This window comes from Motacilla alba, chromosome 2 (genome assembly GCF_015832195.1).
Source record: "Motacilla alba alba isolate MOTALB_02 chromosome 2, Motacilla_alba_V1.0_pri, whole genome shotgun sequence".
Taxonomy (NCBI): Eukaryota; Metazoa; Chordata; class Aves; order Passeriformes; family Motacillidae; genus Motacilla; species Motacilla alba.
In genome coordinates, this window is record NC_052017.1 from 128,261,423 (window position 1) to 128,288,550 (window position 27,128).

At 39.9% G+C, this 27,128-nt stretch overlaps 2 protein-coding genes across 2 annotated transcripts in view; one reads left to right on the plus strand and one right to left on the minus strand.

The window, feature by feature from the left end:
- The window catches only part of RAD54B (RAD54 homolog B), a 62,088-nt gene extending 48,821 nt beyond the window's left edge, over positions 1-13,267 (minus strand). The window contains exons 1-3 of the mRNA XM_038127788.1: positions 13,145-13,267; positions 10,047-10,200; positions 9,197-9,368 (exon numbers count right to left, since the gene is read on the minus strand). Of these exons, the coding sequence (XP_037983716.1) occupies positions 9,197-9,368; positions 10,047-10,184 (310 nt within the window). The 5' untranslated portion in view covers positions 10,185-10,200; positions 13,145-13,267. The remainder of the gene's footprint in view (positions 1-9,196; positions 9,369-10,046; positions 10,201-13,144) is intronic.
- Positions 13,268-13,305: 38 nt separating this feature from the next.
- LOC119697253 (RING finger protein 151-like) lies at positions 13,306-25,252 on the plus strand. The gene is made up of 7 exons (XM_038127792.1): positions 13,306-13,449; positions 17,597-17,710; positions 18,670-18,886; positions 20,120-20,259; positions 22,050-22,212; positions 23,571-23,691; positions 24,656-25,252. Exons 3-7 carry the CDS (start codon positions 18,681-18,683, stop codon positions 24,887-24,889), a joined length of 864 nt encoding a protein of 287 aa, XP_037983720.1. The 5' UTR covers positions 13,306-13,449; positions 17,597-17,710; positions 18,670-18,680; the 3' UTR covers positions 24,890-25,252.
- Positions 25,253-27,128: the final 1,876 nt, after the last annotated feature.

The following is a 27,128-nucleotide window of genomic DNA, read 5'->3' on the forward strand; positions in this document are numbered from 1 at the left end:
TCCTTCTTTTTTTTTCCCCTTTTAAAAATAGTTCTTCTCATCAGCCTAAGGTTATATCAGTGCTTGGATGAGAAATCACAGAATGTGAAAAGCCTGGATATTAATGACACATATAGACATCTTCGAGCTAAAACAGTAGGTGTAGCTCCAAGACAATTACAAAAACCAAAGATGTTGCCACAATCCACCCATCATCCTACACCTTCCACCAACACTTGCACTTAAGTAACACAGTGCACAGCCAGTTCAGCAAGATGATCTAGCTATAGAATAACCTATTTATTTTGCAAGTATAAGAATTTAATATGAATTTAATAATTGGTTAAGTCAACATAGATGTGGTACATTGTCAAAACAGTCATTTCTGTCTCCCCCCAACTGTGTCATGTTCCTGCCCCTTAACTGTGCTGATATGAGCACTCACAAACCTGGACAACTCATATTAATAATTTTCTTCTGAGCTCGGTTAGTTTTAATCACCAGCAGTTCCCTAATCCAGTATGCCACAGGATGAATAACTCACAGAAAGAAATATATTGAAAAAGCTTCTTCAGACTCTATTTGGATCATTGTAGGGTGAATTGCAAACCATATTCCTAAAGACTTGTATTACCACAACTGAGGGGACAGCAAACCACAGGTAGCAGGAGAGAAATTCTGCTCACCACTGAAGAAAATAAACATACATGCACCCCCTACATCACTTCACTGCCTTCTATACCTCCTGGTTTTGCTGTGAAAAAGTCTAGATAGAATTAATACCAGAAAATTATACAAATAGTGCATCCTGGAGAACTATTGAGAGGAATGGATCACAGCCACAATACAGTCAGGAGTTAAAGTAGCCAAATCACTATGGATTGCTGAAAGAGCACAATGGCCACAAATTTTACAAGTGATAGGTTTGTATCACAGCCACCAACTGCATCAAGTGGCCCATGTAAATTTTAGACATAGAACACCCTGAGAAGGAGAATGTCTTAAATCAGGGGAGCATTTTGGAGGGAGAGGGAGGATCTTTTGTCACACAGAACTGAGGAAGAATCTCTCCATGACAGACTTAAAAAAAGTATCACTCTAAGGTACATGAGACAAAGGCAAAAAAGACATTTGAGAAAACTGAGGATGCCCTAAGAAAGAATGTGTCTTTAAAGATGCCATTTGGAACAGAGAACAAACATGAATGTTGAAAGGAATGACACCATTTTAAATGATTCAGGCTGGGACCTTCTAGTGCAAAAAATACCAAATCACCAGATTGCTAAGCCCTGTGAAGGTGTTCTGCCCACAAAGTGGTAGCCGCAGGGTAAGTCTGAAGGGCTTCTGTTCCTATTTAGTAATACGCAAGCAAACCAGCTCTGCAGAGACCTGGAGTTGGCATTTGCAATCACCTAGGAGCCTGAAAATCCTTGAGAAGAAGAGGATGATTGCAAGATTTGAATCAAAGCTAAAATGGAACCGTGGAACTCCTCTGCTTACAAAAAAATGTAGAAAGATTCAGCAGCTAGGATGGGATATGTTACACATCACTGAATATACTGGGCTACTATGGCAGTGGAAACATTTGGCAAGTATCAAGGCAGTTGCTTACCCTTGCAAATGAATTTGGCAGCTGCATAAGATAAGAGTGTCTATAGGTAATAAGGGCTGCAAAACTTCCATTAGGTCATCATATAGTCCTCTCCACTGACATGACAGCAAGACAGTGCCAAGTCATTCGATCTGCCTGTCTTTAGGAGCCTGCTGAGCAAAGGGTGGATAAGAAAACTTTCAACTCAGAAGGTTTCTCACAGGGACGGTTGTTTCATGAGCAGTGTCTAAAGGTAAGGGTTGCAGGCATTAATCACTAAGGAGAGAGTTGAAGATGACAAAGTTTTGTGAATCAAAAGTTGTAATATAACTTTACCTGGAAGTTACAGTGCTTAAGTACATTTGCACCAGACCCTTTAGAAATAGTACTTTTAGGTCATTTGTGTTTCAAATGGCTTTCTCATGTCACTTGATTTCTTTTTCTAGTCTTCATCAGCACTTTCACCATCAGTTTTATATTTTATTGTTCTTATCTTTGATGTACCTGGACCTCTCAGACCATTCCTTTCCTTTCTCCTGCACAATTATTTATAAACCTCTGTCCTGCATGGGATGTGAGACAAAAAAAGGCAAAGCTTTACCTCTTTTCTTTGTCCTGCATCTGTTTTTGTGATCAGCATCTAGCAGGTATTAACTTCCAACCTCTACCAGTTCTTGAAACTGCTGCAAGAACAAGGGTTCTAGCCTCCTTCAGAGCTCTTATCAGCTAAAATTCCAAGCATAAAAGATAAATACAGTTCTGTCCCCTCTGCTGATATAAGGCATTCTCTCAACATTTAGCCCACTGAAATTGGGAATATATGAATTAGCCAATTAAAGTGCCCTCCATGCCAAATTTTAAAGAATTTATCTTCATCTCAATGTGCCACTCCGAGACCCACTCATTCAGATCAGTAACCATCCTTCAAACTAAGTTTAGCTTAAAGCTACAGAACTCTATAGTACTGTGTGACTGTACAGCTCCATGAATTAGCTCTTCACTTTATAAGCTGTGTCCTTAAAAATAGAAAAGCTAAGAGCCCCATTACTTACAAATTAAGAAATGCATCCATTCCTAATACATGCTTATACCTTCTCTGATCCTCTCTTCCAAAAAGCTTTTTGATGACTAATCAGAAGCAGCTAAGAAATATAGAAAGGTTTGAAAATATTATTTTCCCAGGATATTTTCCCTAAATTCTCACTTCTGCACTAGTAAGATAGCCCCTAGGAAAAGAAATAGTGTAAGAGAAGCCAAGTTTCTACAAGATTCCTGTTTATTTCTTAGAGAGATTAAAATTTTGGAGATTATGCTTTTACATACTATCCTGAAAATACTACCATGTGCACTATTCCCTGCATTTGACAGAGAAACAGCTTTCTCCATTCTTCTCATCTTGCTCAGTGAATGTTTTGAAGACAGTGAGATAACGATCTTATCATTATCTTGTTGGCTCAAGGAAAGAGTCATATTGTGACAAAGCTTCTGTTTCAAGGAAAACTTAAGGCCCAAAGCCAAAAGCTGGGACTGAACTCTAGTTAGGCTGACTTGGCAACAAAGGGGATCCAAACAATGAGCATTGAAAAGAAAGATTTGACACAGAAAGACCTGACAACTAGCTTTGAAGGCATTCAGGCCTAGTCTGTCATAATACTCATGATAGCTCAAAAAGAACCCTCCCAGTTCCCTTCAGTAAGGCATTTCTTGCCCCTCCACCTGATAGCTGCATTCCCTCATCTTCTCTTAAGTCCACCTTTGTATCTATTGGAGACAGGAGAGCTGGGAATATACACACTCACTAACTCCCCACATTCCAGACTAGAAAACAAACGGTGAGAGAAACGAAGATAAAAACATGTGAGAAAATGTGAATAGCCATGTGTTTCTTTTTTTTTTGCCCATCTTACATTCATATAGCCCGGTAACAGATTTTGAAAATCAAAAAAGAAGTAAGAAGAAACTATGTGTACAGCTCCCCTCAGAATGAATGAGGGAATAGAAAGAATTATTACTGATAAACCTGAATTCTTTAAGATCATCTCTATGCAGGGTATTTTTAAAGTGCCTCATTTTTAAAGTTACAGTATTAGAAAATTTCTTTTTCTGTATTTCGCAGACTATATGTTGTAGAGCTTGCTTGCTCTAGGGAGCTAAATTGTAATAAATATATTGGGATAGTAAGTTCATTTCCCAACATATCCCCTGCCAGCCCTTGGAAGGGGTATTTGCTTTATATCTGCAGTTTCCAAGTAGACCTCTCTTTCTGCATGAGTATTTAGGTCTTTCTTCTTGTTTGTTTATAAATTTTTACTTTCAATAACTTAATACCTTTTTTTAAAAAATGCATGAAAGACTATCATCTTTACATGGAGCACAGCTTTCTTCAATAGCAGATATATCACTGCTCAAAAGTAAAGAACCTGAAAATTTATATTTTTCATTGTAAAGAAGCAGCCACAGTTCCATTTAAGAGACAAGTTACTACTGTGAAACTTTCATTTTAATCCCTCCAATTTCCTTGGAAAATGTTGAATATCTTACATCTAATATAATTATTTTTCTTTATTTTCTGATCATGTAATACCTTTCTGATTTCTGGCTTCCTTCCCCTCTCCTTCATTATCTTCATTAGCTCAAATGCAAAGCACATTTAACTGGGGCAAATGAAAAGTACATTTCTCCGCCAGTTCACTGCTCTTTTTGCCAATGTGTGAATATCCTGGTTATATCATCTATAATTACATAAAGCCTAGTTATTCTTAAGACAGCAAGATATGATCATACCAAATTATAAATTAACTGTGGAAATATCCCACCAGAATTATGCAGGTCTGGATTTGTTTTACAGCAGCATTGCAGATGGCTGCCCCATCCAGGAAAGCAGTTTTGCAGTTGCTGAACATTATATGAGATGTTGCCTCTGGTGGTGAAGCTGCTGTAAAGTTCCTTCTTTCCATCTCACTCTTGGCTGCTAATCCTACTAGCGCTGTGTAGCTCAGCATTCAGCTGGTGGGCATCCCAAATTCAAGATGAATAAACACGGTTAGGAACGTGACAACAGCCCAGGGGAACACTGAGTGTGCACAATCAGCAGGGGAAACACCAGGGAAGGCCTTAAGACAGCAGCAGAGTAGAAGACATCATTTCACACCCCAAGGTAGAGCACCAAGTAAAAGGTGTTGTCTTGAGGAGATGTCAAAGAATCCCAAAGCTACAGAGCACAAAACACAAGACCCACTGTGACTGATGCATAAATGAACACTTCTGGAACCAGCATCCAATCAGATACGGACAGTTTATCTTACAACGTATTTACATCAGTCCAGTTTTATTAACCAGTCCCCATCTCTTGAGATGGACTGATCAAAGAGGCACAGGTGACACCTAAACAGTAAAGCACCTATCCTGAATTGAGAATAAACTTGTAACAGGCACAGATGACACCTAAACAGTAAAGAAACTATCCTGAATTGAGAATAAACTTGTAACAGGCACAGATGACACCTAAGCAGTAAAGAAACTATCCTGAATTGAGAATAAACTTCTCTATAAATTTGTCTGTTCGCTATTATAAACTATTCTTCTAGAAAATTGCAGGGAGATGGAGAATATTTTAAATCATAAAGATCTATCAGAGTAATTTGATACTATCTGGAATAAGAAATTACAACAAAATTTACAGACTTGTAAAATATTACTTGCAAACAATGCAGTAATAAGTTACTTACACTCAGGCATGCAGTCACATCTTAGCTGTTCTAAGACGTGCTCGGTAATTATTGAGAGCTACAGATGATTACAGAGTATCTTTTACCCAAAGATTTAACTGCTTTACCAGCTGTTTATAAAACATTTAAAGGACACAGAACTGCAGCTACACATGCAGCTCCACCACTAAAATACTAACTGAAATATCTTTTTTAGTTCATCTGTGAAGTGCAACAACAAAAGTTAAATTAATACTTGTACTTTTGCAGATATCAAAGTAATTCTAGGAATAATCTGCTTCATTATGAGATGCCAGGCATGAATGTTTTTAGTTCTGTTACTAGAAACAATAAGTAGGCAGTTAGACTGAAACTGGACAATATGAAAGTCCTGAAAATAAAATTTTTAATCCTCTGATTAAAAGTGACAGGTAATTGATTGCTGCTGTCATAAATGAACAGTGGATTTTCTCTTAAAATTTCACCTTATTTGTTAAAAGGACTTTATTGATATCAAGTGATAAGAGGTATCAGACCTGTACAATGTTCTAGAAAGCTGAAGGAACCACATTATGAAAAATGAAGCTTGAGTATGCAAAGCATCCAAACCTTACAGACAAATGTAGTCAGTAAACATTAACATTCCAGAGAAGATAGAGAAAATATATCCAAAACTGTATGCAAATAATAAGTAGAGTTGATATCATGAAAGACATTCAGAAACATCTATTTAGAGACATAGGGTGAGCACATTAACCCCGTTATGACATACAGCTGCACTTTGTCCTCATTGTTAGCTCAAAGATAGAATCTGACCATGACTTCTGGCAAAGTTCCTCTTGGAAGATGCATTAGCAGATGTTAGTGATGGATGAAAAACAAGGTACTCTTGAACCAAAAAGCAACCAAACAGGTGGTGAGCTGTAACAGAATAAAACTCTTTATCCATTCTTTCTGTTCACCTACATCCGGTGCAAACAATGAAATCTCAGTCCTACTGGAATGCTGCGTCTAAGTGTTCAGAGGAAAGAGCTGCTCATTTCCACACACAAAACAGTAAGCCCAAAGGGCAAAACATGGCAGCATTCTCCTAGATTAAAAGTACCAACAGAAAGTAAGCTGTAAACTCAGACAATAAACATAAATTAAATTATGTTTGCTTTATACAAATAAAATAATATCTATTAAATCCTTAAGTTGAAGGCAGTGTGGGTAAAAACCTCAGTTCTTGACCATCCCATTCACTAGCAACACTGAGGAGATACTAAGTACACTTTAGGGATCTGCCTGTCCATTGTTTCTTCAAATTCACATTATTTGTATTTTCTTGTTATTGCTAATAGAACCTCAGAATGTCATGAGGACAAGTAGAAACCGAGCACTTGAGAGGTACAATAATATCCTTCCAAACACATTCATGGTTTTGTTTTCAGTTACTGGTAAATAGTTTAGGTATGTTAAGTAATTTTTATTTTTAAAGAGCATACACAATTAACTGAATTCTTTGGAGGCATGTGAGAAAAAGTATTAATGACAACGTCAAATAAATCGCCTCCCTCCCAAAGATCCATTGTGTGAACAAGTATTATATTGTGAATACAAAACAAAGGTACCAAAGAGATTGCCATGTTCATTCCTCTTAAAAATAAGCAAATATCAATTCTTAAAGGAGTAGTAAAGTTCATTTTCCAACAAAGAAACGTGTAACATTATTTTCCAGTATTCAAAACTTATAATCACAGCTCGTGAACTGCCGAATGAACATGTTCAAAATCTTACAGTTCAAACACTCCTAAAATGACAACACATACATAGATTTCATTCGACTGTTTCTACAAACTTATTAAATGTCCTGGAAATACCTCATCTCACAGAATTTCAGAGTCCCTTGCACTTCAGTTTCATTAATGACATTTTAGTGAAAAGGGTTTTTTTAAAAGATGCTTAGAAAAACAAATATTTTTTAAGGCAGATATGCTATAATTTTAAGATTGATTCCATCTAGTAAAATCCTTACTTGTCTGCTCCAAGAAATGGACACCGTGTGTCAGATAACTCAATTTTGTTGGGTTTTTTGGTGTGGGTTTTGGTTGTTTTGGTTTTTTTTTTTCAAAGAATGCACAGCATTTTCAGGGCTGGGTTTCAGAAAGATTAGGTCTATGAACAGTGCAGTTGTCCAATGGTTCACAGGTGTTTCAAAAGAATTTCAATGGAACCTAGGGTATTTATTTACACATTCCACTGCTGCACTAGAAACCCAAACACAGCAGCTTTGAGTGTAATATAAACCTATCAAACTGTTTATCATCTGCATTAAATGATATGGAGACCAAATAATGCATACACACAGACTTTTTCAATCTTAAAATTATTTTAATGCCCCTTTAACAGAGAAGTATGAGGCTCCAGAGCCTCACAGTCAAATATAATTCAATTACAATATTAATAATAATAAAAACCCCCAACTGACTCTGGCTTTTACAACTGGTTTCCATTACTTCTGAATTTCAAACCAAAGCCAGCTTTGACAAAACAATTTAACTTCACCCTACAAAGAAGGTTATGATTTACATAATCAATGTAATCACTACATTAGCTGTAATGAATAGCAGACAAAAATGACGTAAAGGGTAGAAACTGTCTTGGAAAAATCTAAGTTATTAAAAAATTACTTAAGATTTAAGGAAGACTCGATACAGGTTTGTTTTCTCACTACAGTGCTCTCATCACCAGTGAACCTGAAGACAATAACTAACATTGACATTAAGACTTCCTTCTTTTATACCACATTTCAGGACAGATTTTCAAAGGCTTTCAGAGTTAGCCTCATTCTGCACACATAGAAAGGGCTTTGGCACAAAATGCCTTGTTCAGAAAGGCAATGGCACATCAACAGAAGCAGCTCACCCAGTTTCACTCCACAACTTTTTGGTTATTTTTCTGAAGTCATCACAGAGGACTCTTAACAGCTGCACCCAGAATTCATGACACAGAAAAGACATTTAGTATCTTTTCCACTTCATAACATTTTTAATTAAATGAGCCTTAAACCATCATTATCAGTGTAAATAATTACAAAGAAACAACAGTGAAATAACAGTAAGATAGGTGTTTAAAATGCCTGAGCTGGCTCCTAAAAGAGCGATCTTCATCCATCAATGTTAGTAACCCAGTTCAAGTGCCAGGCTTTCAAGGTGTACTTGGCTCCTGAGGTCATACACTTGCATTCACATAGAACTGTGCTGCATCTGTGGTCAGGGCACACCAAGACTGGGAAATGAAGACACTCAACCCCACAATGTTGTTCAGGTCCATCCAAGTACACTTGCTACTGTTCAGACACCTCAATGTCTTTGCAGTGCTTACTACCCTGGTTTTTCAGAGGCATTCATTACCAGGGCACAGCTGATGAAGTGCACACCCACAAATGAGCAAAGCCAGTTCTCCTCTGGGGCTAAAGTTGGCTTAAATCTTAAGTGCCCACTGGAGACACTGAAGAAAAGAAAATCTCATTAATTCTTAAAAAACCCTGAATCCATTCAGAATGGTTAGGTTTCTCTGCACAAAGTCAGCAAAGTCTCCAAATTACAACACTTTCCCACTATTTAAAGTATTACAATTCTTGTATTGCACCAACTGTAGATTAGAGTGAGTTGACTATAAGGTTCTTCTGGAAGACTCCAACCTGAATAGCAACACTACCAACTGGCTTCTAAAACACCTTGGTTCTTCCCTTTTTTATTAAAAAAATTGTTTAACACTTACTTCTTTCACTCTATCCAGTATAACACCAAATAATGCCACCACTGCACAATGCTTATAATAGTACTTCACAAAAGTTTAGTATATGCAGTCTATCATTCACAAGCTTTAAAATTCTGTTATGGTACATGGTAGTAAAAAAGAAAGAGCATCTTACCAGCTTTGGGCACATTTAGTGTTTTCTTTTCTGCCTTGCTACACTTGTCAATGCTGAAACATGCTTTTGTCTTTACTTTTGCAGTTGACTCCACAGACTGTGTACAATTTTCATTTTGATTCTGGACATTTATTTTAGACAGCAATGCAGCACCTCCCTCTTTCTCATCTATCTGCAAAAGAGAAATAAGTTCACAATAGCACTTCCTGCATGCAGGTGAAGAGAAATAGAGAAAAGAGCAACAAGAAGAGATTTCAAGACATACTAATTGTCATTATCAAATTGTTACATAAATACATACATCTCTGCAAAACTATATGCATCACAACAAAAAGCGTGCGCACACAATATCAAACACTTGAGTAAATAGTTTATGAATTTAGTTTAATACAAGTCTTCTGTAGATTAATAAATAAAAATTGTGCTGCTTTTCTGTGTCAATATTAAAGGTTTCAGAGAAAGTCCCTTTGCAGCAGAACTGCAACTCAGCATACTGAGACTTTACGACAAGTATCTTGGCTTTTTAGCTGCTTTTACAAAAAAAAAAAAAAAATTTAAAAAAAAATCCAATAAAACCCATGCCAAGATGCAATCCCCACCTCATTTACACTAGAGAATTGCATTTGGTCTCAATATTAATTTATTTTATTTATTTGAAAAACTTTTTCTGCAACCACTCCACAGTGAGAGAAGCCTAACCTGAGAAGCAAGGTCAAAGGTACTGACAGCAAAGCTGTCAAAATTTGTTCTGAATAGATTTTTTAAGCAGAGATTGCTTGTGGTGAGCTCAGATGTTATCTTTTAATCACAATACTGTACCAAATACATGTTAGTGCACTGTTCGGTTTACCTCCTTTAATTTAATTTCTTGGTCCATCTCCTTAGTTTCATTCTTGAGACAAGCAGCAGTACATTTTCCTGGTGGTATAAACCTTGGCTTTTTGCCAGCATTTCCTAGGACTTGACTGGGAGCTGCAGATCGCCTCATATTCAGCTGTACTGCTCTGCAGGGTGGACAGGAAGGAAGGAAGCAGATAAAGACAACTGTAGTCAGGATAGGCTTTAAATATAAAAATATATCCAGAGATGACAACAAAAGCACTATTTAAAAATATAAAAGAGCATACAAGATCTTCAAATAACAATATTAATTCACAAGCATAATGACATTTAAGAAAAAAGAAAGAGTAGTATTGTTGCAATGCTTTGTTTAAGTAGTAAGAAAGATCAACTACAGCAAATTCTGCAGCTGAACACCTCAGTTTTCATTTAAAAAGCCACTAACGCAGTTCCCAATAGCAGTAAATGCTCTGGAGATGCACAATATAGGGCTACTTAGCAAACTCACACCAGTTTATAAAAAGAAAGACAATTTCAAGCAAAACTTACTATTCTATACACTGTAAACATAATTTTGAAAAGCCCGTTATTAGTGCACAATGAACAATGAATCTTGAAGGTATGTCTCACACCTGGGACAAGCATTTTGCATTAAGCAGTCAATTACATTGGTCATTCAGGTTCACCACAATAAGATTAACATTCAGCAGAAAATTACCACTGAATTACAGTGGATATAATTGCTCCATGTTATGTCCACTTGAAAAGTGGAAGGAATGTATTATAGATTTTCCCTCAAAATATAAGACCATTATTCCCCTGAGCAGCCTTAGGGCAAAAACCAAACATATGTCAATGTTAATATGACAAAGTTTACTTTGCAACCAATAGAAAAACTGATTATAATCTTAATGTTTCAAAGTAGTAGACAGAAATCAAGCAAAAGAAGAAAACTCCAACAGAATGACACAGCAGCCAAAATGAGGAAGGCAAGCACAACTCACACTACAGTTACAGGTTTAATTCCCCATTTACACACATTTATTTTAAATGATCCCCCCAGCTACTGGGTTAAAAATAAACCATAATGCAGACTGCAGAATCAAACATCTGTACCATCTCAAAAGCATGTTTGCATCCTGCTGCAGCAGACTGTGTGGTTCTGCACCTTTTTTGGTGCTACTCTGCACTCCAGTGGATTCCTGGGGCACAAGCACCGTTCTTCCCAAGGTTTGCACTGAAGCAGTGACAGAGCACTCCCAAAACGCTTTGCAAACACACAGAGACTGGAAGCGGGAGTACTGCTCTCTCTCCATATCTGCACAATTAGCATATATATGATGCTGTTACTAGACATAAATCTCAGGGGCAAAATGGTCACATTGTCACTTCCACTGTGGCTGTTATTAAAAATACAAGGAAAGAAGCCTGTGTCTACAGCAGTTCCCTTAGGTTGGGCTTACCTGACAACAGTGATAGCAAATGAGTTTTAGTTAACCCTGTGCAATAAGGGAGTAGCTTGGTTATTATAACAGGAGCATCTGTAGCATGAAAAGCCACAGTGAACACTGCAAAGGTGTCGAGAACCTTCAGGGGGAGCAGACTGCGAGTGCCAGTGCTCGGCACAGCCAGCTTCAGGTGCCATGGGAATGTGAACAAGCTCTCTACCCAACCCTACACTGCACAGTGACACTTGGGAAGACGACACAGGACACCCCAGGGTTCTGCATGAGGACTGTGCATAGCATGGCTGCAGTGCTGCACTAACCCTGCCCACTGCACTTGAGGTTCTGTGGGACAGAGAAGCTGCACAATTCATAAATTGCAAATATCTATGATTAAAGTGTTCTGATTTCCAAATCCATTTGGCCATTGCATTGTCATTTGGTCTAAAACCACAAAAACAGGCTCGTTAGGAGATTTGAAAATTACTGAGACATTTGAAGACACTATCCTTGATAACTCAGTAACTTCACTGTTACCAGGATTACCTACTTGCAACTACAAAGACCCTTATGGATTTGTGGGTTTTAAAATTAAACATTGCATCTAGAAATACATATTTGTCTTTTAAAATACAAGCTTTCATAAAATATAATAAAAATACGTTTAAAAAGTTGTAACCAAAATGTTTATATTTTGTCCCTTTACGCTACTACCCAATAAGAATAGAACATAAGGGATGTGCAGCAAACCACTGATGCCAAAACTTTCACATCAGAGATCAGAGCGAGTGTAGCAAGGCAAGGAACAGCTCCAGACTACAACTAAATGAAAGAATATGCAAATATGCCCTTTCCTCAGAGACAGCACCGATACACCAGGGTACCTTGCACCTGCCTTACTGCTCGGTCTGGCTGCAGGGAAAGAGCTGCAAGCAATGCAGAAAGCACAGCTCCTGGCTGTTATTAGCAACCATGCCTGACCAAACCCAGCGCAGCACGAAACCACAGCCCAAACCGTCTCACGGCTGCGTCCGGTTTGTCAGGCATTGAATTCGGTGGTACTTTGGTCCTTAAGGGTACATTAGTAGCTGCACTGAAAATTAAATATGCATACAAAGAATGTTTCAAGATTTTACACATCCAGCTCAACACGGTGTGCACGGAGCTCTGCTAAAGGCAGCCACAATGCCCATCTCGGCCCAAATTACCAGGCTGCTCCCGGAGTGTCTGAAGAACAGGGGCCGTGGGCAGCTGCAGAGACGTGACACAGCATCAGCTTTTACTCAGTTGAACTGCAGGCTGCGAGTGCATCGCCTTGAACACCAACATTACTGAAAAATCGCTTCAGATCAGGAGTAGCTGTAAGGAATTTTTACAAGATCATGTCGTGAAAGGACACGGGGGAATGGCTTCAAACTGAGGGAGCGGGTTTAGACCAGATGTAAGGTAGAAATTCTTCACTCTGAGGATGGTGAGGCACTGGAACAGGTTGCCCAGAGAACCTATGGATGCCCCATCGCTCAAGGCCAGGTTGAATGAAGCTCTGAGCAACCTGATCTAGTGAGAGATGTCCCTGCCCACGGCAGGGGAGTCGCAGCTAGATCATGTTCAGGGTCTTTCCCAGGGCCGCTTCCACCGGGCCCGCCACCCGCGGCTCCCGTACCTGCGCTCCCGCCGCCGGTCCCGCCTCTGCGCTCAATTGTCCCGCCGCGCTCTCCCGGCAGCCCTACCGGCCGCACCGCGCGTGCGCACTGCGCAGCCTTCCCTTCCCGCCGGGCGCGCGTGCGCGGGGGCCGTGCCGCGGGACGGGACCCTGACAGGCGCTTCCCGTGCGCGCATGCGCAGCGCCGGGCTGCGGGGTCTGTGCCGCACACAGCATGGCGGAGCCGCTGCCCGCCGCGCCGCCGTCAAGCGAGAGCGGCCGTAAAGGGAAGCCTGGCTGCGCGGCAGCGAGCGGCGGCGGGCGGGGTGAGTGAGCGGGGCCCGGGCCGGGGCCGGGGGCGAGCGGGGCCCGGGCCGAGCCGGGCCCGGGGCGGGAGGCGCTGCGCGGGGCTTGTGCCCAGCGGTGGTCAGGGCCCTGCGCCCAGCCGGCATCGCTGCCGTGTGGGGGAGGGAGCGGGAAGGGTGTGTGCAGCTGGAAGGGTGTTTGTTGCTGCCTGAGGCAGCGCGGATGCTGTTTCTTGGTGTCGGGTCGCTTCTCCAGATGTTTCCAGGCCAGCTCTGTGCTCTGTGACCAGCATCGTTGTCCGCCCCTGAGGCGCCTTCCCAGGCCCAATGCGGAGGCCTTTCCCCTGTTAGCTGTACAGAATTCCCCTCGCACAGCTCCGAGGGGAGAGGGCTCCTCTGACCCTGGGCTTGGCTCGGGGCGGCAGAGCCCGGCCCTGCGCCGCCTCGAAGGTGGTCACAGTATTAACTGGGTTGGAAAAGACCTCTGGGATCGTCAGGCCCATTCCAATGGCTGACCACCCTTTCTAGGAAAAAATTTTTCCTGCTGTCCAACCTGAAACCCAACCCCCGGCACGGCGTGGGGCGGTGGCCTCTCATCTTGTCGCTGGTCCCCTGGGAGAAGAGACCAGCCCTCGCCCGGCTACAGTCTCCTTTCAGGTGGACCGATAAGGTCCCCTCTGAGCCTCTTTTTCTCCAGGCTAAACAACCCCAACTCCCTCAGCCGCTCCTCATTGGACTTGTGCTGCAGATCCTTCACCAACTCCATTGCCCTTCTCTGGACTCTGGTCTGTGCCAGGCAGGAAGTGAATGGCACTGTTCTGAGTAGGTTTTGCAGCACAGCAAGTGTTGTGCAAAAATGTTGTGTGTCAGAATAGCTGTAGTAGTTATGTAGCTCCTGGTAGAAGCCTTAAATTGGCTCATAATTTTTATATAAGCTTTTTTTGGAAAAAAAAATTAGATGTTTGTGTAAGTGTGAGGTGGTGTTGCTGTTCATTTTTTCTGGCCCTCCTGCTCCTTTTCTCTTACAAGAATGTTCATCCAGCTCCCCAGTGTTCCAGTCTGGGGAGCTGAGGGAGTAGCATCCCTCAGCATCCTTGGCCACAGACTGCTGCTGTCTGTCTTCCTTTCCTTTCTGCCCTGGCTGCAGTTTCTTATCCCTGGTCATGCCCTGCTTACACAGTCCCTAGAGCTTTTGCTGAGCCATCTACAAGAAATTCTAGCTTAACAAATCAAATCAGGGTATGGTTGTCTGTATGGTGAGTTGCATGAGCCAGTTCAGGAAAGGGGCAGATTAAATGTTCTCACTGATTCAGAGGAGGAGGTGGAGGGAGTTGGGGAGGACATTAATTTGTGGATAGATTGGCTTTGGCTATCATAAGAAAACTGCCACAGTTAATTTTTTTTCCCCAATTCAGTCTTAAAACAGGTCAGTTACTGAGAGTGATGCATCAGGTGCCTGAGAAACCACTTGTACAGTCACAGTCAAAGGGGTGAGTGTGCTCCTTTGGGCCCTGATGCTGGATTGAAGTGGCTTACAGTATCAGAGTGACAAAAAACACACTAAAACATTGTGTCTGTGTAGCAGGATTTGTGAAAATAAAGGCTGAAGAAATGTCTCAGTGTCACCTCGTCCCTGGGCCCTGCACAGACTCTGTTCCTGCAGCATTTCTGAAAATGCTGTCTTAGCCATGCACATCGGTAGTTCTGTCGTGGTTCACTCCAGACTTTCAAACAGTTATGCTTTGTTTTGTCACATGAAAAACAAGCATTTTTTAGAAATCAGAAGCTACTGCTGATGCAGAAATGAAGGTCACTAATTTCTTTTCAGTGTCCTGACTTTCAGAGTGGAATAGCTTTGATTAGTGCCAGGCATTTAGCACGCTACATGGTGATGGTGTTGGGAACTACATCCCACCTGTATCCTCCCTGTTACCATATCCACACCAAATCTCTGTTTGAGGACAGTGAAGTCCACAACTCAAGGCTGGTTTTGGATGTGCATCTGCCTGGCAAACAATGTGGGATGATGACTGTTGAAAAATCGCTTGAGACCTGTGAAGTCTGGGGGAGATTTTTGCTTGTCCAGAACTGCAGGGGAAAATAAAACATATGAAACAATAAGAAGCAAATAGCGTGTCATAGTTTGTGTGCTTTCTCTCCCAAACAAAGAAATCTCTGCACAATGATACCCTTACAATTTATGCACCCTCCCCTACGTGCTCTTCACACGGCCCTTGTTGTCCAGTGCTGATTTTTGGTCTGGGGTCTTCTAACAGCTTATTGGATTCTCTCTCCCTGTCTGTGCAGGAAAGCTATTAACTGTTCTTATCTTGAGTTGCAGCTTCTGCTGATGACCATGAGCTCCTTATCTTCTGGTTGGTGCTGCTTATGCACCTGCTCCCCGGCAGAGCATGGGAAACTAAAATAAAGTCCTAGACTTAGGATAAACATTTCTTAGCAACAACTAAAACATTGGAGTGTTGGCAACATTCTTCTCATTCTAAAGGCAACGTGCAGCTCTGTGGCAGCTACTCTACTGGGAAAATTGCTAAGGAAATTAACTCAGTTCCAGCCAAAAGCATGTCTAGGCAAAAAGCCACAGCTTTCAGCTGAAGGCTTCCAGCAACCCAAGCTACATATGCTAAACAAGTAGATATAAGCAAGCAGCATTCTAAACCACACAGTATTATAATTCTAACTGACTTATTCCATTTAGAAGTTACTTGCATAAGCTAAGCAAGGGACATCTCTCAACAAAATAATGTAATTTCTAGGTGCAATCAGAAAAGGAGTGTGACAACTGGTGAATTGTAGTCATCTTGGGAAAATAAGTTTTGAGGCCAGATGGAGAAGAGAGAAGTTTCTCGGGATAAGTAGAAGCTGAAAATTATTTTGTGGTGAAAATACTGAGTAAAGTGATCTGTACTGCTAAAGTGCATGACATTGATCAGATGCTCTCCCTCTGCTTGTCTCTTGACTAAGGTGCCTCTCTTGAAGTTGATAGAAAATAAAACATCTCTGGTTCTTCAGGTCAGGAAACTTCTACTGGAAGAAGGCTGGGACTTCAGTAACAGCTGTTGTCATAGGTCCCAGATCCATGGCCACAAGGCTTCCAGCACTGTGTTTTGCTGCTCCAACATGAGTCTTCAAAATGTCCTGAAGAATCCCCCTTGATTGTATTTTTTGCCTCAAAGTTCCCATCCACTCTTCATTTGAACTTCAGTTTGGCTGGGGCTTTATATATCCATATATATTTATATACACATGCATATGTTTATAATATATATATTTTGTTGTTGCTGTTGCACTTAATTTCTCTGTTAAACAAATAAAGTTTTTTTGTTCCCAATTTGTTCCCCTTCTTGCATTTTGTTAGTCTTCAAACTTGCTAAAATATGCTGAAGAGTGTCTTGAAGACTTGGTCCTCAGGGACTAGCTGTCGTTGTGCAAAATGTAGCTCACAGCATCCACAACTCCAATAGATCAGAAGAGTAGAACTCTAGGACAGTAAAAGTGCTCTGTTTTTCTCTCTTACCTGTCCTTGAAAGTTTTCTAATAGCAGAATCCTGTTGGATCCACCAAACCAAATCAAAGTGTTAGACTTGCAGTTCATATTACCTAATCTATATATGCAGTTTAAGTCCTCTAGCATAACTTAAGGGGTTTAATAATGACATATTTTATGATGTTTTAAGTGAGCAACCCTAGTTATGCTGCACAGCAATGATATTTGCCAATACAACAAACTTGACTGTAATAGTTTTATTTTAAAAATGAACTGCCTGTCATGACTGGATTAGAACAGGTCAATAAGGAACTTCCATCTTTTTGAGGAATATAATTTTATCAGATTTCAGTTGCTACGTTTCAATAATACTAATTCTGTTGTCTTCAGTCTTACAAACAAAACTGGCTTCAATATTGATCATTAGCAAGGTGTTCAGTTTTGTGATAAATATCTGCATCAATAGTAATTGAATCAGGGACTGATGATTATTTTCACCCTAATCTAAGTTCTTCTGTGTTGAATTGTAGGTTTTCAGTGGCTTGATTTGGAAAACTTGGTTTTAATGGGCTGTTAGGACAGCGTCTATTCAGTAGCTGGCTTGTAGGACTCAGTAACTTAGGAAACACTACTGAGCCTTACTCTTTCTAATTTCTCTCGTAGGCATTATAAAGCAGTGAAAAGAAACTGAAGGAAGCATTACATGTCTTACTGATCAGAAAACTGTTTGTGAAGTATTTGAGCAAACTGCATATATATGTAGTAAAATCTACAAAGGTAAGATATCTTCCTTTTCTATTTTATTTAGAAAACCTCACAACTAATGAAAACCTCTTTCACAAGTCTCAGTGGGTTTACAAAAGTAACTTTATATGTGAAGGAGCAACGTGGAGCCTAAAACTTATTCTTTTAAGCAAGTTCTGTGGGGTCTTGCCAAATTCCGCAAGGTTTTTCATGATAGGATTTAGATGAAGGCAGATTGTCCATTAAATGTTCTTCTTCACAAAGCATTCAAATCCTTTTAAAAGCTTCTCAGTTTTATAAAATAGATAATGTAGGAAAAGACAGTAACTCTTCATGATTTCAGGGTTAGCTGCAGTTTTGGCTTCTTTTACTTCCCGAATATTAAGTGTGTCTTTAAGCATGTGGAGATTTCATGCTGTTCCCTCTGAAATGGAAATCTACATCGACTAGAGAATCTTTTCTTCAGTATGAAAGCAACATCTTAAGTGATGTGCAGTTCATCAATCCAGGATTTGCTAGCTTAAAGTGCCGCAGCTATTGTTGGTAAGAACACTGTTTTGTAGGTTTGTTAGGCATTATATGAAAGGTATTAAAATGGAAAGCAAACACTTGCATTTGAACTTGTGTGATGCTTCTGCTTCAGGTAGAATTCATGTAAATAGAAACTGTGTGTTTCACAGTGGCTGCTACAGTTATGTTCAATAACAGCATTCAGGAGAAGCGTAGCTCCACTGTGTCAAAGTCTTTGCTTTCAGAGTTCAGAATTTCTTGATAGAAAATTGTGATTCTGACATCTAGCAGTACAATTCTCAATTTCACTTAAATCTGAAAGTCTCTGAAGGGTGTGTTTGTTTGCATTCACACATTCACTTCTTTATTCATTTTATGGTCTCCATGTTTTTAGAATTGCTTTCAGGCCTCTTTGTGGATCTACCCATACAGATTCAGCACAAAGATTGCTTTATTTCTGTGTGTTGGGGGTTTCTGAACAGGTGTGGAGAGCATGGGTTATGATATTGAGCGCTTCGTGGGCTATGTTAATGAGGGGCTGTTGTGCTCCATCTGCCGAGACGTGTTGGAAGATCCACTGCAGGCTCCTTGCGAGCACGCTTTCTGCACTGCCTGTATCCATGGGTGGCTTGTTCATCACAGTAACTGCCCTGAAGACAGACAAGTGATTGATGTGTCTTTGCTACGACCTCTGTACAGGTATCCAATAATCTTGCTGTGTGTTGAAATTACATGAATTTAGGATTTCTCAGTTTTGCTTGCACAGCTTCATCTCCTGTCGATTCTGTCGCTCAGGCTGTCTTTATCCAGTATGCCTGTGGCAGCACCAACTACTTACATTAAAGCATTAGCATTTTCTATTTATTATAACTGACTGTTAGGGTGTTAGGATTTCAAAACTGAGAGGACACCGAGTTAGTTCTCCAGCTTTTTATATCTTGAATGCTGATTCTAGATGCCTGTCTGGATATTATTCTGAATGTTCTTTACAGCATCAAAACTTTTCCATACTTGATTTTAGAGAAAGCAAGCAAAGCGACTCTTGATGACGGTCACTACACACTCTGCATCTCCTTTCTTTTCAGTCTTACTTAGATGCTGTAGTGTGGTTTGTAACTAACAGTTCCTGGAGATATTAACCAAATTTCTGACCTTCAAATCCTTTTTAAAAAAAACTTTAGACATAGGAATGTCTGTTGTGAACCACCTTGTCATGTAAAGCAGACTGTTCTCACTAGTCCCTTCTATAACTGGTCAGGCAGTTGGACCATATGATTGTTGTTGTTCTTTCCCAAACAAACTGTTTTATTTTAAACTGTTAATTCTTGCTAGTGTCAGAACAAAACAGTTTCAACAGTAGATGCTGCTTGCTGTTTAACACCTGCATTATCTAATCTTGCTCAGATTAACAGTTATGTATTTGAAGTCTCCAGCTACAGTCTATTTAACTTTGTCAGTACTCATAACGTAATTTTTCATGCATGAGATTCTACTATCAGGAAGTCAGCTATAGTGTAGACAGAGCACTAGAGTTTAATTTTTAGATTGTTTTGTCTGTACTCACTGTAGTCCTTTCATCTGGCATGTTTAGAAGCACAGAACTTAAATGGCAAATGAGCAGCCCTGGTGTTTGTTATTGATAATATCTGCTGGGCCAGTGAAAAGTCACAATTAAAAACTATTCAAAAATAAAGATTTAATTTGCACATTTAAATTTGCAGACTGAATTTTTCATTAACATTGTTTCTTTCAAGCTGTTTTTTCCTGATATGGTCACTTGAATTCTTAAAAAAAGAAATAAATTTAGCTAGTTACTCACAATTTTTCTTAATGGAGATTAGAATCTTGCTTTTTTTTTCCCCAGAAGTTGAAAATACAAATTTTTCAATAATGTTCCCAGATTTAAGAACAAATTCTTTTCTTTGCCTGTAGATATATGAAAAATGATTTAAACCGTCTTCAGCTACATTGCAGAAACAGAGAGTATGGCTGTGAAATGGTTTGTTCTCTGGAGTCTATAGACAGGCATGAAAGGGAGTGTGAGTACAGTCAGATACCTTGCTCCAATGCTGGTGAGTAAAATTCAAAGAAGTTGAATCCTTTATATTAAACAAACACGTTTGTCATCTTCCCGTCAACAGAACTGCAATAATAGCCATTATTTTGTAACAGAAATACAAAGCTTTGGCACAATCTACACTTTACAGCAGTGTTTTTGAACAAAATATAGCACCAGTTTCTGGCAGTCATGATGATTAGCAACTGTTTCTTATCCAAAAACTAACCAAAATGAATATGATGCACTTGGAATGTATGAAAATGTAGTAGTGCATTAGTTTTGCTTTCTCTCAAGTTATGAGTTTGTTTTCCAGTTCTGACTGCATGTTTTGATGTTTGAATGAATGCAGTAGTCCCTGCAGAAAACTTGGGGATCATAATTTATTTATAAAACACCTGGTTGCCTGGTGCATGTGCAGCTCTCAACGCTGTGACATAGCTTTAACAAAAACATATCTTGGAAATAAGAATTATTCTAAGCTGAATTCTCGTTAGAATTGTTCATGTTGAGGTTTTTATTTAAAGCAAGGCTACACCTCCTGAGAAAGAAACATGCCTCTAAAAAGGAACATACTGTTACAATTTCCCAGTTGAATTCATTGGAATGTTGTCTGTTCCTAGATAAAGTTAAAATCTAATTAATGATGCTAAGGACATAGTTGAGTCTGCCATTGTAATTAATTATGAGATTATTAAGGTACTAGAATTGCTCTGCTAGAAGTTATAATTTTTCTCAGAAGTGACTTCTGCAGATCATTGATTCACCTGTTCTCCTTCCTACAGAAACAGTAGTATTTTACAGATTTATGTATTTTACAGTGTTTTACAGATTTATGTTTTTACACTGCACTGGGTGTCTGGTGTTTGGATGTGAACGCTCTTAAATCTCTTCAACTCTTTCCCAAAAATACTCGGAGTGTATTTTGAGTACCTCAATTACAAATCATTACACTTATTAGTAAAGCTCTTCTAGAGAACTCATTTGTCATTTTCTGGCTTGGTTTATTGGGAAGTTTCAATACTCCATTGTTTCAGTTGCCTTAAGTTGATAGTCTCTTCAAATTCAATGCAAGTGTGTATTTCAACAGAGTGAGCCTCAACAATTACACTGCACACTTCCTAAGTTTGACTTCGTAAGTTGAGACTACAAACTTCAAGTTTAGAGAGTTGAATATAGCAATAACTTACATAGTGCTTATTTTTGATTCTTTACACTTTACTTTTAATCACTTCAGAACTGCAAAGTTTGTATCCTAGAATTTCTGTGGAAATATTTCTATTTTTGTGTGAGTTATTAAATGTTCATAAATAAATGTTCTTACTTATTATTATGGTCTAGTACATTAGGGACAAGACCAACAAATTGTTTGGAAAACAAGTTTACATTCCATCTCAACCACATCTTTGGACTTTCTTTAAGTTTGATAGCGTAATATTTTTTTACAAATGTGTATTCTTTGTAAATTCCAGTCATTGCAATCTATGATGGTAGCACAGGCAAGCTGCTAGTGTCTTAGCTTGGCATCAGGATTGTCATTTCTGAAGTTGATTTAATGCCAGACCAGCAGTAGAAGACTTTACAGAAAATACCTCTTTCCAGCCTTTCAGTATTTTCAGTTAGTGGATAAGTATCTCAGTAAGACCTCTTAACAGCGTTGTATGACTAGCTACGAATGTGTAACTGTCATATTTCATATCCTGAGGAAATCACTCCTCTCAGCTTCCTTTCTTGAGTGTTTTTGTTTGGAATTACCCGAAATGCTTTTGTTGTAGATGGCTGTCTTGCCTTGCTCCCCTTGCTCAGGTTGTACCGTGCAGATTGAGCGGCGGAACCTGGACGGGCACCTGGCGGTGTGCGAGTACCGGAGCCGGGAGTGCCCCAACGGCTGCGGCTACACCATCCTCAGCGCGGAGGACACGCAGCACAACTGTGTGGCAGAGCTGAGGACCGAGCTGGAGCTGCTTCGGTACTAAGCTGCTCTTTCTCTCGGGTCTGGGTTGGGCTGGGCTCCAAGTCACTGCATGAAGCACTTTGAAATACTAGCACTGGATTCTGCTATGTCTAAAATGGTCCATTAATTACTTGATGCTAACGGGCCAGAATTTTATTATAGACTTTAAATTCTTGCTGTTTTGATTCTTTTGTTGTTGGGCATTTTTTCCAAGTTACCATAAATCTTAAAATGCCATTGCTTGCAGTTGAACAGAATTGCAAGCTTACTATTTGAAATGAGAAAAAACCTAAGAAAATGGAAGCTGGCAATTTATTTTTTCCTGTTAATTGGCCTGTTATACAGACAAAGCCACATTATTTAATAATTGCACTTAGTTTATGTTTTTACAAATTGAGACAATAAAAATCTGTAATTATTTTGGCAGCTACAGGTAGATTCAACCTCTGAAAGTCTAATTTTGATTTTTTTTTTAAGTTCTGGTAGATAAACAGTCAGTGATTATGACTCTTCTTATCAGAATCATTGTTTTCCCCTTACAAAGGTTTCTGTAGCTTTCCCTTTTCATTATATTCCAGTTGTACCTTTTTTTTCCCCACTCAGGCTCCTTCCCACTTGTATCTTTCACCTCCTAAGTGTTGTGCTTTTGAACACTGCTGTGAAGTCAGGCTCAAATATGGTTTAAATGCATGGAGACACAAGCGATTCTGCTACCTGGTTTCTGAACTCAAGGTTAATGTAGTGCCATCTGGTTTTGGCTGTGGAGCTCTGTGAGTGACCAGGCTGTAACAGTTTACTGCATACTGTCATTTAGTGTCCACCATAAAAGTGAACAAGATTACACAGAACCCTGGAGTCATTTAGATTGAAAAAGAGCTTTAAGATCATTGAGACCAGCAGTTAATCCAGCACTGCCAGGCCCACCACTGAACTGTGTCTGTAAGTGCCTACCATGTCCACACACTCAGGCTGTCTCACTTCCTTACATGTTTAGCAGTACCATAGGATTCAGGCTTTTTATCTTGCCTGCCTCTATTTCATAACACTCAGCAAGCACATACTGTAGGCAGACAGCAGAAAATCACTTAGAGTCATAAATACACCTTCTTGAGCTCTTGGAATGTTTTATTTGAGGAATATGATATGATTGTCCCTTTATGGGCTCCTCATGGGCACTTTAATGCCTCTGGGCACAATGCACTTCTTTATGCTGTTTTTCTTTTTAAATTAACAAATCACGCCTCTACTGAGGCATCCTGTAGAGCTTGAAGGGAATCAGTTCAGTCTGCTTGGCTGCAAGAAGGCTTTCTGGATTTTGAAGATCATTCTTTTCTCTGCTTACAAGACTTAACGAGGAGAAATAAACTTTTTAGGTCAGAAATGATCTGCAGAGTGGAGGAGGCAAAACATGAGATGGAGTCAAGGTTAGATTCACAGAGAAGGCATATGGTCCAAAAAGAGAGTATTCTGCAAAATGAAATTGAAGAACTAAAGGTAAATACAATCCTTTTTTTTTTCTCTCTTATCAGTCTAGCTTTTTGCTTTTCCCAGTATCAGTTTCTTATTTTGTAAATAAAGCCTCATACAAAGGAAAATGGCATTAAGTATGGGAAGCAAACCCATCAAACCATCAAAAGCTTTGCCAGATTAGCTCTGTGGAGAAGCAGGCTGGATGCTGTATTCCTGTGGTTTATCTGCTTCAGGTTCACTGGAGCTCATCTGGGTACTCCACCCGTGTTCTGTGCATGCATAACATTGTCAGCCGATCAATCTGAAACTGATTTCAGTGTCTGAATGTAGAGCATACATCACAAACTGGATGTAATTAAACATCCAGCTCCATTTTAAATTGCTGTCCAAAGTGGCTTAGTCCAGAGCTAACACAGAGCCCTACTGCCAGGAGTGGTATTTGCACTGTGATCACAAGGTTGGAAAAGTTCACAGTAAACTTCATCAAGTAACAAGCAAGGCTGTCTTATCCTTTTATTCATCCTCTTTTTATTATATCACAGAAAAATTATTTTTAAAGCAATAGCTTTTAAAAACTTTATAAAGTTTTTAAAAGTTTATAGTTTGCATTTTTATTTTTACTGGATTTGGTTTTAAATCCTTGAAGAATGTATCTGAACATAACCACAACCGTATTTTGTTTGGATTCTTGAAATAGAAAATAAAAGCAGCATGTGGGCAAATTGGCTGTTTCTTATCATACTTCGTAAGAAACAAAATATGAAAACAAAATGTTTTTGAAAAACATATTGGAATCTTTAGAACAAGACCATCCCACAAGGTGAATGCTGGATTGTGTCTCAAGTTGTTTACATTTCTTGCACTTTCAAAAAATTATTTTGGTGGTTTTTATTCCAAAGACTCCATCACCCTACATGCGTGGCCAGTTTGACTTCATTGCACCATCATTAGGTTTGTTTCTTGCAGTAAATTTGTGTTTGCATTTCAGAGTCAGATGTCACGAATGATGTCAGATGTGCGGTCTCTGATGGCTGCGGAGAGGCAGCACCGTCAGGAGCTGGAGCAGGCAGAGCTGGAAAAACGAGAGTTGATGGAGCTGCTGAAGGGGCTGCAGAAGGACTGTAGATTAACCACTACAGAGGGAAGCAGGAAGTCAAATTTCCGTCCTTTGACACGACTAGAGAGTGTAAAAAGAAAACCTAGGGAAGTTACAGTTATCTAAACAGTACTAAGCTCAAAAAGCATTCTCTTCAAATACTGGCTTTTGGCAATCTACTTTTGAATGATTGGTAAACTTCATATAATTTCTGATTTACTTGGGTTTTTTTGAAGTCTAAATTACAACTGTATTTCCTTTGGGGCCATAAAAACAAACAGAAGATTTTTTTCCTGAGGGAATACTGGTCATTAAAACCAGTAATTGGAAGACATATTTTTAGCTAAGGTTTTTATAAGAAGGGAAAGGAGACTTGATTTGTTCTCTCTTTACTGCATCACTTACAGGAATCTTTCAAGACTGAAAGCTACAGCTTGTTAAAGTCAAAGATATTACGAACCAGGAAGAAAAAAACATTTCAGTGTCTCTGTTTGAAACAAAAAAGCAAATGTGACCATTTGGGATGTACTTAATTTGGGGAAAAGTGAATAGTAGAATTAGTAAGTCAGTAATAGAAATTAATAAGATTTTGGTTTTTTGTAGTCAGTAGAAGGTCTTATTTCAAAGGTGGAAAGCAAGCACTTTAAATTGTAATTCTTCTGCTGTGTAACAGCTTTGGGTGAGGTTGACTGTTGCTTTAGAGCTTCTCGTTTCCGAGGCTGATAACACACTTAAGAAACTAATACTAAAGCTGGAGGTAGTAGAATAACTTAAAACCCTTTAAACAGATGTGTGAATAACTTTGAGTTTGTGGGAATGGATCTGCTTCTTACTTAAAAATTTGAAGCTTTTATATGTGAAACTATCAGGTATTTCTACGGCATCTTTTAAGCATAAGACCAGTCATTTGGTACTCAGTATCTTTAAAGTATATATAAATACCTAGAGTATCCTTAATTTTCTTGTGGCAGGTTCAAGGCTACTTGATATGCACAAGAGATGAATATTTGCACAGTCACTTGGGCTTCAGACATATGTGTTAGTGCTCAAGCAGGCTTCAGGGAGTGCCAGAGCCTGGCACTGTCATCAGAGGGTAACAGAACAGCTGTGTGAGTGCAGGTAGCTCAAGGGTCTGCTCTGCTTAGCAGTACAGCTCAAAGTGGGGGTGGAAGGGTTAAGGGACGTTAGAGCATCTGAGGAAGAGATTGACTCACAGAGCTGTTCTCCCCTGAGGCAAATGTCCCAGTCAAATGCGCCTCAGATGTGGAGGATCACTAGAGATGAAGCTAGGGTGGCAGGTCTGTGATGCGGGCAAAACCATTGGCCCAGCTAAAGTGCATCTACACCGCCACACAGTGTGGGCAGCAAGCAGGAGGAGCTGGAAGCCATTGTTCAGCAGGAAGATTTTGATGTTGTCACCATCACAGAAACATGGTGGGATGACTGTCATCATGGGAGTGCTGCAATGGCTGGATATAAGCTCTTTAGAAGAGACAGGCGAAGCAGGAGTGGTGGTTGGGTAGCACTGTACAATTGGGAGTGTTTTGATCGTATTGAAATTGATGATGAAGATGACAAGGTTGAGTGCCTCTGGGTAAGGATGACAGGGAAGGTCAGCAGGGCAGACATCGTGGTGGGAGTTCCTTAGAACCACCGAGCCAGGAACAGGCTGATGAAGCGTTCTACAAGCAGCTGGCAGAGGTGACACAGTCACCAGCCTTTGTGCTCATGGGTGACATCAACTTGCCAGATGTCTGCTGGAAATACAGCAGAGAGGAAGTAGCCTAGGAGATTCCTGGAATGTGTGGAAACAGCTTTCTAACTAACACAATTGGTAAATGAGACTAACACAGGAGGGGCCCTGTTGCTTGTGGGCAAAGAAAGACTGGTGGGTGGTATGATGGTCAGTGGCCACCTTGGGCAGAGTGGCCACAAACTGTTGGGGTTTTCTGTGCTGGGTGAAGTAAGCAGGGGCACCAGCAAAATTTCTGCCTTGGACTTTGGTGAGCAGACCTTGGCCTGTTTAGGACATTGATTGACCAAGTCCCTTGGAAGTCAGTTCTGAAGGGCAAAGAAATCCAGGAAGGCTGGATATGCTTTAAAAAGGAATTGCTAAATATTCAGGAACAGACTGTCCCCATGTGTGAAAAGACCAGTTGTAAGGGAAAAAGACCAGTGTGGTTGAACAGCGAACTTAAGCTGGAACTTAGAGGGAGAAAAAAGAGAATATATAACCTCTGGAAGGAGGGTCAGGTAACTTGGGAGGACTATAAGGATGTGACAAGGTCATGTAGGAAGAAGATGAGACAACTAGGCAGCCAGCTAGAACTTGCTTTGGCCACTGTAGTTAAAGACAACAAAAAAA

Coding starts and splice junctions, on each gene's coding strand:
- LOC119697253 (XM_038127792.1), top strand. CDS start 18,681: ATGGGTTATGATATTGAGCGCTTCGTGGGCTATGTTAATGAGGGGCTG. Junction 20,260..22,049: donor GATACCTTGCTCCAATGCTG/GTGAGTAAAATT, acceptor CCCCTTGCTCAG/GTTGTACCGTGCAGATTGAG. Junction 22,213..23,570: donor ACCGAGCTGGAGCTGCTTCG/GTACTAAGCTGC, acceptor TAAACTTTTTAG/GTCAGAAATGATCTGCAGAG.